The sequence below is a fragment of the Nanorana parkeri genome, unplaced genomic scaffold (genome assembly GCF_000935625.1).
Source record: "Nanorana parkeri isolate BGI_ZX_2015 unplaced genomic scaffold, ASM93562v1 scaffold399, whole genome shotgun sequence".
Lineage (NCBI taxonomy): Eukaryota > Metazoa > Chordata > Amphibia > Anura > Dicroglossidae > Nanorana > Nanorana parkeri.
The window spans coordinates 576,261-587,562 of record NW_017306667.1 but is presented as its reverse complement, the minus strand read 5'-3'; the positions used below and the strand labels follow the sequence as shown (position 1 = coordinate 587,562).

The 11,302-nt window shown below is 35.9% G+C and overlaps 1 protein-coding gene across 1 annotated transcript; it reads right to left on the bottom strand.

The window, feature by feature from the left end:
* Positions 1–378: 378 nt before the first annotated feature.
* DBX2 (developing brain homeobox 2) lies at positions 379–10,345 on the bottom strand. The gene is made up of 4 exons (XM_018559484.1): positions 9,761–10,345; positions 4,285–4,380; positions 1,293–1,480; positions 379–731 (listed from the first exon to the last, which is right to left on the bottom strand). Exons 1-4 carry the CDS (start codon positions 10,089–10,091, stop codon positions 435–437), a joined length of 912 nt encoding a protein of 303 aa, XP_018414986.1. The 5' UTR covers positions 10,092–10,345; the 3' UTR covers positions 379–434.
* Positions 10,346–11,302: the final 957 nt, after the last annotated feature.

The window sequence follows — 11,302 nt, the reverse complement described above, 5'->3', positions numbered from 1 at the left end:
TGTATGTCAATGAGTATAACAAGATTCCAGAAAGATCCCGTATGGGCTTCTAAATGAATCTGTTTCCTCAGGTCACATCATTCTATATACAGTATTCTATATGTGTTTGAGAGATTGTAAAGAGCTCATTATGATTGACATTGGGCATGAAGTTTAAGATATCTTAACCCATGCTATTCTCAGAACACCACATTACCAGTAACAAGATTATTTTATAGAAATGGAATGGCCCGATATACTATAGCAATGCCTGGATTACAAGAGAAGCCCTGGACAGGTATGCACTTTTCCCTATGAGCAGTTTAAAACTTTATTTGGAATTGTACTGTTAATGTACTGGTTTAAAAACCTCTAAAAGTACCACTGCTCTTGACATTGAAATTGTGTTGTATTTTTGAGGATAAAGTAAGCTTCAGTATATATACATCGTTCCATCAAAAATCCTTCAAGTCCTGCAAGTGTAGTTTGCCTTGATGACACTTTAAGTCTCTAAGAGATTTCTCTGTGCAATCAAGTTTGAGCTGTTCTACTAATTGTACTGCCTTTCTTGATATTTTATCCTTATTCCTGTTGTTGTGTGGCACTTCAGAGGAATCACTGTCACTTGAACAGACACGGTTGGCCTGAGCTTTCTGTTCCAAATGTCCATCATTTGCACATCGATTTGAAAGAACTTCTTTTTCTTTGGAATTTCTCCATTTCATTCTTCTGTTCTGGAACCAGATTTTAACCTGTTCAAATAAATTGAGCTATAAGTATATGATCAGAAAAACCTGTATTTTTAAGGAATGCATCATTATTAATTAACTGGGTTTTTTCTGTAAGATATGCATATGAAAGATGACAAAAAAAAGGCTTTCTTTGTCAAAAAATATGAAAAAATTGCTTTTATTAATAGAGAAAATGAGCAAACAAATGGAAAAAATACAATATTTTGCAGCTTACTTCCCCACTAATGTTCACAGATTGAATGCAACCAAATTAAATCACCCGATGTTTTTTTCAAAAATGTGCTCTCTTGGCTGGCAACATTATTATTCACCATTTACTATACTTTACAGGTTATGTATAAAAATAGAATTTGAAGATAGATACAGTCAGAGGGCACTAGAGTCAGCTCAAACCTTCATCCTTATGGGATCTCTCTGGAGATGCACTGCATTGGCTACAAATGCACCCCTAACATAATAAGCTCACTGACCAACCTGTCTGTGGGCGGGGGTAATAGGCAAAATTGTGGATTATTATATATATATGTACTGAAATAACTGATATAGCATATTGCAACATACCTGTGACTCTTTCAGAGCAAGATTGACAGCGAGCTTCTTTCGGTCAGTTTTGCTGATGTACTTTTGCTTTTGGAACATCTTTTCAAGTGCTTTCCTCTGATCATCTGAAAAAACTGCCCGCCTCAAAATCACACGTCTCACCTTGGTGTTGGAATCGTTTGGTAACAGAGAAAGTTCGCTTTCATTTCCTTTCAAAGGAAAAAATTTGATTAGTAAATTTTCATAAGAAGAATAAGGCATGCTTGATAAGGTAAAAACTTTAACTATTTACTAAACTTGATTCATTTCCTCTATACAAACCATGTAAAAAATGTAACAACTTGGAAGCGTGGAGGTGTGACACTAGTGGAGCCTCTCCTCCCATCTCTCAGATAGGTAACCACTGACATAATTATCTTTTTAGCTGTCAGTTAGGGTGGCATTCTTCCTACTGACCACCCATAAAAATGGGGCAATCTTTCCATTAAAGTGACATAAAACCATCAGATTTTTTAACATAAACCAATACTGTAATGTGTGCCTTACTGTAATCCATGGTAGCTTCCCTTCTCTTTGCTGCTCTTCCTTTTAAATCCTCATGTCTTCTCATGCTTGGGGAGAACTTCCCTTTGCAGCTCAGGGCCTCTTCCTGTAGTGCTGGCTCAGGGTTACAAACCTATACAAACCTATACACAGGCACCATATATCCATTCCTGAGACAAGGCAGTCTGCTGCAAAACAGAAGTTCTGCCCAGCATGAGAACAGATACAGATTTAAAAGGAAGAGCAGCAAAGAGAAGGGAAACAACCATGGATTACAGTAAGGCACACATTACAGTATTGTTTTATGTTAAAAAATCTGAGGGTTTAATGTCACTTTAAGCACCAGTAAAATGGAGAATCCTTCCCTTGGTATGCCAATGTTTTTTATTGTGACTTCTACAGCCTCTATTAACAAATTTCTACAAGTATCCATGAATATGTTTATCTTGGGATACAATTGAGCTTCTGAAAATAACTGAGATGTTGCCTTGTCCCAGCACTGAAATTAGAAAACGGGTGAGGATCATACAGAACTCTGCAACCCAATTTAACTTATAGTAGCATTTATCATTGGTTGTGGTTGGTCTGATAGGCCAATAGGTATGATAGGCAGGCAACTAGCATTTTCAGAAGGTGCTGAGATCTGCGGTAGCCTCTGTAGGTGTTTGACTTGTAGGTATTTGTAGTTTAAGGAAACTCTAATAATGTATAAATGGAAGACTTTGATGGAAAAGTGTCAGCAAAATATGGAAAAGTTGTTTACAAAGAAAATAAATAATTATTTAAAAGAAAATAATTTTATTTTAGTGGATATATCAGTCATTGAAAAACCAGTACCACAATCTCTGACAACATTTACTGATCACTCTACAGTTGTAGTAATAAATGCCTCTATTATTTAAACAACAATATTGATTTGACTTTGTAGAAGACCACCTTGAAGGGGTGAGGAAAAGGTTTAGTCATGGTTTTCATTTTTGCATGGTCCTTCAATACCTCCTTGTTAAATGGACAATTAATAGGACACTGAGAAATGTGCATTGCTCTGGGTTAATAAACAGTCCTGGCACTTGATAATGGGACCTATGTATTCAGCCAGTTTCTCTATATTCACATCTCACGCTTCTAATTCCTTTTCAGGTAGGAGACCTTATAGGGGAAGATGAGCTTAAAGGAGTCTATAAAAGTCATTTTCATTCACTGCTTTATTTTTCAGTCAAGTATTTAAATGGTGTTCAGAGTTTCCATTGGAATGTGACACAGGATAAAAGATTGCATATAGATCTCTGCTTTATGGAAGTACAAAAGGGCAAATGACCCTTGGTAAGGCCTTTTCAGCATAAAATGGTTCCTAAAGTTCATCTGCACAGTGAAAAATTGTGGTTAAGTCGCGTGTGGATGAGTAAAGAGAAAGTGCCGATTGGTCACGGTCCTGTCATCCATTCTAATGCAACCCAGGCCTAGTGAGAGGCTCTGTGGGAAAGTGTCAGCCCCTTGAGAGATGACCGTAAGCCTGCAGGTCATTAAACTAGTACCGTTTACAGCATCAGTTGCCACGAATCATTCACTTTAACTATCTTTCAAAATATAGTAATGCCTGCAATATTAAAATATATTGTCTGCACACGTTGTACAATAACTTAAAGAATTGTGATTAATACTACAGTACAATAATCAACTTGAGTTTATAAGTAATGTTTGATATGATATAGTAAGTTAGGACTACAAAATGCTAAACACTATAAACAATATTTATCTTATCCTAGATCTATTGTATTATACCTGTATGGGTGTTTGAACTATTATTTTATCCATTATACAATTTTGCTTAAAATGAGGCATTTTAATGTTAGGCTATTTTTATAGGCTGTTCATCAGTGGTCTTCTGTTTACACACGGTATGTAATATCTTAACATTTCCCAAAGGGCACAGATAATACTTCAAGAGCCTGTATAAGTATAAATTCAGTAATAAACAAAATTTATAAAGATTATTTTATACTCCTGCCTTCACGTGTGTGCTGGGAAGACTGCATTTCTTGTTATTCATTTATATAGATTTTAAGTTATAAATAAATATCTGTTTCAAAGTATCAATAAAAATTTTATGTATACAGTAATTTTTATTTTGTTTTTTACGATTTTTTTATTTAACTGTTAACTATTATTATATACATCCTTGCCTTTTAAGAACTGTGTTCATTGTGAATAAGAGAGTTCCTTATTTCTTTGGAGCAAGGAAGCGCTTAACTTCTTCTTTGGTTCATTTCCATTTGGAGTATTTTCAATTGTTCTCAGCGCTCATATAGCATAAATCTTCGGAAGAGACACTGAATGAGACTGCTGTGATTTTTCTTAGGAATTAGGCCCTTTCCATTGCATCACCAATTAGCTTTCTTGGACCCATTAAATCCTGCTGCTCTGGTTTACAAAATAACTGAAGCATTACTGATGAAGCATAAAGACTTACTTGAAAAAGCAGTGGGGGAGGCAGGATGCTGACAGGACCCACCACAGCATGCCGGGTAGAAGGGCAGGGACTGCATAAAAAAGTATTTCGAAACACCTGCAAAAAGTGTAGAAACAGGACATGGTAATTAATTTTTATTTCACCAGTAAAATATTTTAGAACAATAGAAACTTTCAGTACAATATAGATTATTTGGCAAGAGCTTAATAAAAGACATCTATTTCTTGCAATCATGCCTATGGTCTTGAATGTCATTAAATCCCACCATAGTCAAATGAAGGGTATATAGTGAATAAGACCTGAATATCAGCATATATGAACGTTACAGAAGTCATTTAAAGAGAAATGTGCCCATATTCAACTGTGTGCAGTAAAAGTTCTACTGCACATGATTGGATATTTAAAGTGTATAAAGGTTCTTTACTTAGTAAATTACCCTGAAAAGTATTTATTAATTCTCTTTTTATTATATTTATTTTTACTTGATAAAGTATTCTGCGTGCAAATGTTATAATATAATGATGGTAGGCATTCACATTAAAAGTCATTAAATTTTATTGATCTTGCAGATAAGATCTGAAATGAAATGTGTCTATGGCCAGGATTTGGCAAAAAACAATGACCCTTGCAAGACTAAAACACCTCTACTAAAAATTCTGTATATTGTGTAATTTTTAATGGTAGTTAAAGGCTACCATATGCAAACAGTGGTATTGTGGGGTGGGCTAGGTGTGCTGTAAACACTTATGGTGCCAGCTTTCTAGGAAGAAAATAATAGGTTATCCAACATGTATGATCACTCCTCCCCCAGATAAGCTTTAGTCATCAGTGTCTGTTAGCGATCCATAGACAATAGATGAGCCTCACAATCTGGCCAAAAAGTTCATTAACCACTTGCTGACCAGGTGTTTACACCCCCTGCCTGGCCAAGCCATTTTTCAGTATTTAGCGCTGCAGTACTTTGACTGACATTTATTCCGTCATGCAACACTGTACTGAAACAAATTTTATAAAAAAGATTGGGGACAGATAGAGCTTTCTTTTGGTGGTATTTAATCACCACTGCGGCTTTTATTTTTACTATATTATGGGGAAATTACTGAAATTTTTTTTTAAGTTTGTTCTTCATTATGTTAGGAAACAATTATTATTACCCAATTTTTTTGTAAAATATAAAAGATCGGGTCACGTCGGGTAATTAGACATTAAACATGTCAAGCTTTAAAATTGCGTGCACTCGCAAAATCGCAAAAAACTACCATACCCAAAATTGACCATATGCGATGCTTTAAAAGCTTTTACCGCTCATCAGTTTAGTGTTATCAGTGATTGATGGCCCTAGACTTATTACTCTCACTGCGCCGTTCGCAGCGATATGTAACATGTGTGGCTTAATGGGCGCAATCGTTGTTTTCACACGTATGCGCACCCGACGCATGTTTGTATGCGTGGGGAATTTTTTTAATGTTTTTTTTATTCTTTTTCATGTGTAACTTTAAAAAAAATTTGCAACTTTCATTTTTTTTGCAACTTTCATTTTTTTTCTCACTTAACTTTATTGCTATCACATAGGGGGATAAGAAAACCCTCCTATATGATAGCAAAGATATATGACAGGTCCTCTTTATGGAGTCATCAGGGGTCTCCAAGATCACTCCTGTCATCTCAAAACAAATTAGTAAACTAAACGTGAGTTTGTAGTCCATCACAGGAGTGAGTTTGGAGCGGTGGCTACTTTACAACACACACAAGGACCATGGGGAACAAAAGTATCCACCCTCCACAAGGAAGGACAGTGTCAGCACCAATTCAGAAATGATTTGAGGATCTACAGCTGAGTAATACACAAATAAGATACATTTTTTTAATAGTTAGGGTACTTGGATGCATTTTTAAGATTTAACTCCTGAGTTTAATGTCACTTTAAAATATATGCTCTGTCTGACTATAATGGATGTGGGACCTGAGCCAGAAATCCTTGCCAAGTGCCCTCTTTCAGTCACAGTGTAAATTAACTTTAAAGAATAACAGAACTCTGAAAGCTGTGCCCAAATAAATCAGAAGGGCAAATGACTAATCACCAGTATTGCCTGTGGTCTTCCTGCAGCAGCTCTCTACCCCATTACTGACTAGCCATGTCTTGTTCTGCACTGTGTTTGAGTGTGGAGGTGGTCATTTTGCTGGAGGCAGGGCTTTGCTTCGTCATGTAACAGACTCCAAAAAGGAGAGCAGTGAGCAGCACCGTAATGACATCACTAAATCTCTCTCCAAATCCCATGATACTAGCAGTCAGAGCAGCAGTGTCTTAGATCTCAAACTGGTGATATAGAGCTCAAGGCTGTATGCGCAGAAGTGCCTAGGCACCATCACATAACAGGAAGTGCACTGTTATTTTTTAGAAGGATTGCAGACAAACAGTACATTTTTAGGGGAAACTACTTAGGTACAATTAACACTTCTAGATGTAGCATAGCAAATCTTACATTTTGAGTTCAGGCCCCATTTGTATTTATGTGTTGCTTTTAGCACACACACACATTAATGCACATTCTGTCATCTAAATGAGCGCTTCAAGCACAAATGCACAGATTTTTATCAACACAATGCAATGCATAGTAGTGTATTACCCTGAGTTGCGGTGTGATGCAATGCAAGTGCACTGGGAAGGTGAGTTGCAGCACGAAAGCGCATTAACAAACATTGTCACTCATTGCCACAAAGGTACAGTAAACTACCTTTGGCCAGACACTAATGGGGAAGCAAGATCCCATGATGAGATCTGCTATAGCTCCTGGCTCTGTTCCCTCACCTAGTCTTAGGTGTTACAACTGCTTCTATATCTTTTCCCGGATATAAAATATATTACAAATCCAACAGGGAGTGCTGGACTTTCTTTCTCTTTGGGCTGCTGCAGGGGTACACAACTGGAAACCATTTGGAGCCCTCGTAGATATAAGTAGTCATTCAAAAGTTTTTCTTTACAAAGAAAATTGGTTTTGCCTTATTTGCAAATTTATATTGAACGAATCATAACATTTAAATAATATAGCAAAATGAGACTGTTATTTATAATTCACTTCTCAAAATATATTTGAATACATACTCATAAGTTAGCTTAATATTATTTGTTAACGTATACATATTATATTTATATAGTGATATAAATCATTGTGTTTCATACTATGTCTACATCTATGATCTTGCAGTTGCACTAGGTATTTCTATCATGTCATTATTGTAGAAGAGGCTGACATGCAGAAGAAATCAATTTTACTTTGAAAGTCACATAGGTACTGTTAATTAATGAGTAATGGTGTCTTTAATCTACATTTCTGACACTTTACAGAAAGAAACCAGCTGCATAGAAGATGTATTGAACTGGACCTATGGAAGTGGACCTCTTCACACTGTACATTATATATACAAGCTGCTGAGAATTATTGAACACCTTGCATAAAGGAAAATATGTTATTAATGAAAGTCCGCTCTTCATTAATTAGAGAAAATTATACATTTTCACCTAGTCTGTCAGGTGCCTGTAGGTAACGCAAGGCCACAGCTTTTTAGCACTTTATTTTACAAAGACATGGTTCCATTGCCAAATAATCAGCAATGGAAATTGTTGGTTTTTGTATTCTCCATTTAAGACAAAACAAAAAATATTTCCGCTTATTATGTCTGAGATATGGTGGCTACAGTTGTTTTCTTTTTCAGGCTTTTTCACCTGGTGATCCTGCCAGGAACACTTTTTGTCCTAGGGTGACAATCCTCATTCACTGTACTCTATCTATGGAAGGGCAGAATTGTCCTCCTAAGACAGGATGTGTGTTAAAAAGCTACTCTTCCCCATAACATAGGAGGAGGTGTTCTGTAGCCCAACAAGAAAGCTGGGGAAAATGCTAAATTATTAAAATGCAGTATAGGCACAATGCGCAGGATCAACAGGTTTATTTTGCATGTATTAAACAGATAAAAGAGAACATTTTTAAGAGGATATTTAGCAGACCAAAAAGGAGCAAATAGAAGTTTATTGTTAGGGTTTCCATACACTTTAAATTAATGAAACTTTGTAGACATTGGCCTGGTAGATGCAACCAGTCAGGCTTTTCACACTGCTGAATGTAGTACTGCGATTAAATATTAATCTATGCACTGACAACCTCAGCAAAAATATGTTATGTTGTGAAATTACGAAGTTGCTGCTCTTCCATGTTTGCTCAAAGGTGACAGATTGCCTTTGAGTTTTAACATCAAGATGATAGCAAATACATAAACTGTCATTTAAAATGCTGATGTTGTTGAAGCACTGTAATAAATGTAAATAATACAAATACACAACATACCTAAATTAATTTCTGTATTACACAAATTGTGTATCATGTGTTATGTGTACAAGAATGTCTACAAGAATACAATTATTATTTCAGAACAGATGGTGTATGCCAGATGTTGCATTGGCTTGTTTCAGAAAAACCTTAAATCATTGTCCCATTAATTAATCATATTATTGTTTAATTATGTGTGAATTATGTGGACACTTACAGTTTATGAACAAACATACTGGTGCCCAAATTTAGAGCACTGTACTGAATAGTATTATGTATAGAGTAAAAAATAAATCTATACATAGCAGTGTTAACTTAAATATTTTTTTGTAAGGAATATGTCGCAGAGGCAACATACTATATAATATATATTACCTATTATGTAGATATTATACAGTAATATCTTTTGACCTCTGCCAATTACAGATGATGTGGTGCTCTAGTGTTTTTATAATATTATTATTAAAGCAAATTTGTGATTAGTGAGGAGCAAATAGGTTTAAAAGACAGGTTATTGACCAATTTGTGAACTGCAAATTTTTAAAATTGTGTACATATTTGTCAGACCTGTACGAAACCATACAATTTGTGATTGGCGGATTTCTAAACTGTTTAATTCTTCACTGATTTGACAGATCCAAAAGTCTTGAATCAGTTTGTGAGTTTTCTTTCTATGTGACTACTACTACTTCTGTTTTGTAGAATTATTATTGTTGTTACTACAAATGTATCTAGAAATATGACAGTGACCTGTGAACCTTGGGTACTTGCTTATGTGAAATAATACTTTGCAATTCCTGTAAGTGATGAGACTGATTAAAGTGACATTGGCTATAATTGGCCAGTGTAAAATGTCAAAAAAACAAGTCTTCTCAGGTCAAAAACCTGGTGTTGCAAAGCAGACTTTCTCCAGTAGTCTGGGCATTTTCTGAGCAAATAATAATTTCCGAATCATAGATCCTGTGGCCATTATAAATGCTTGGCAATCGTAATTTGTATATCATATTCAACAGTAATTGGATTAATATTATTGTAAAACAAAATATGCCCAAGTATGGATAACCCTTTTTATCAACACTGATTTCAGGGTTTGTAAATAAAGTTGATGTACTATCTATATTTATATAAACTAGTAAATATTAGAAACATACCTGAATTAGGGTGGTAGAGGGCCTCGGTATGTGCAAAATGAGCAGGCAGTCCATCTGATGGGTTAACGAGGTGAAAAGCCCAAGATGTAGGATGTGTACCCCCTGATGGGCTAATTTGTTCAGCTGCAGGACACAGAGGGACTGACGAAGTGCTGTAGCCTATTGGGACATACTTTGTAGCAGGTTGTTCCACATCTCTCAACAGATTATCTATTAGAAAACTTCTTCCCAGACCCCCATAAACATGAGGAGTTGCTGTATGGTGGACTGATGTTGAATATCCCATGAAGTTCCAGCTCATTGAATGAGGTGACAAAACTCCAGACATCATCTTAAACAAGGCTTAGACCTTAAAAAGTTATCTTCAGGTTTCCAGCTTCTTTTCTTAATAAAGCAGCTGTGCTTTGGCTGCTTCAGCAAAATGTTGCTGAGTAGTTTTTGTACTTAGAGGTGCAGCTATATGAGCTCTCCAGCTAGATAAGACAAGCAGCTTTTCTGGGAGAAGGTGTGTCCAACTCATTCATTATGTCAAATGGCTATGACATGGACAACAATCAAGTGCTGCACAGCAATACCAGCCTCTGAAATGCACTTTCCACAAAGTGCTTGCTGTTGTGTGAGAATGTATTTACTACCACTGAAAATATTCAACTAGGGGGATGATTAACTAAAGTAGCCTTTATGCCAGCTCAGCGAACTCGTGTTCCCTTCAAAGACACAGCTAATTCAGGAGATTTTTTTCCCATTTTGATCTGATGTATTTTGTGAATGTTTTGAAATGTGAACAGGTTTTCTGAGCTGACATATAGGGGTTGATTTACTAACCTTATAAACTCACCACGAACATGTATACACCTCTGTAGTGTGTTCCCTCCCAGCATGATCTATGGGTGGTTTGTGCAAAGCCCTGCCCTAAATTGCAAGGTGATGTTGTGTAAATTAGCTCTATGTTGTGTTGCTTGCGTTGATGAATGCAGGAATGTAAATGCATGAGCTAACCATTTTTGTCTAAACTGTGAAGCAGCATTATATATGCATCATGTGCATGATTTTTCCATATATGGCATTAGTGGAAATATGCTTAAAGAGACTTTTTGGTTGATAAATACTCTTTGCTGTGTAAAAATCACACGCACCTGGTGCGGTCGTGTGTTTAGGTTAGTAAATCACCCCCATAGGATCTACATACGACCCACAAAACTCTTTTCAAAAGTACCTATGCACACACGATGTCAGGTACATACATACATACAATACATACATACTGTACATACAGTCATGTTCAGATGATAACAGCAGTGTATGGTTATGAAATACCACAGCATTTAACGGGGACTAAAAAAAATAAAAAATTAACAGGAAAAAAACAAAAACAAAACATGAATTTATGATAAGCCCAACTGCAGGGCTTAAAATTTTACTTCCTTTGATCAGGTAGAAATCTGGGTATTTGCTGTCATCTGTCAAAATGCAATCTAGATGCCAAATCAAGGTACAGGTTCAACCAATGCACTTAGTGTGTACCTAGAAGGAATTTTTAGG

Bases quoted from the DNA above. Each gene is read 5' to 3' on its own strand.
- DBX2 (XM_018559484.1), bottom strand. From the start codon at position 10,091: ATGATGTCTGGAGTTTTGTCACCTCATTCAATGAGCTGGAACTTCATG. The intron at 1,481-4,284 runs GTAAGTCTTTAT...TTCCTTTGAAAG, and splicing joins CTCCCCCACTGCTTTTTCAA to GAAATGAAAGCGAACTTTCT. The intron at 732-1,292 runs GTATGTTGCAAT...TTATTTGAACAG, and splicing joins TTGCTCTGAAAGAGTCACAG to GTTAAAATCTGGTTCCAGAA.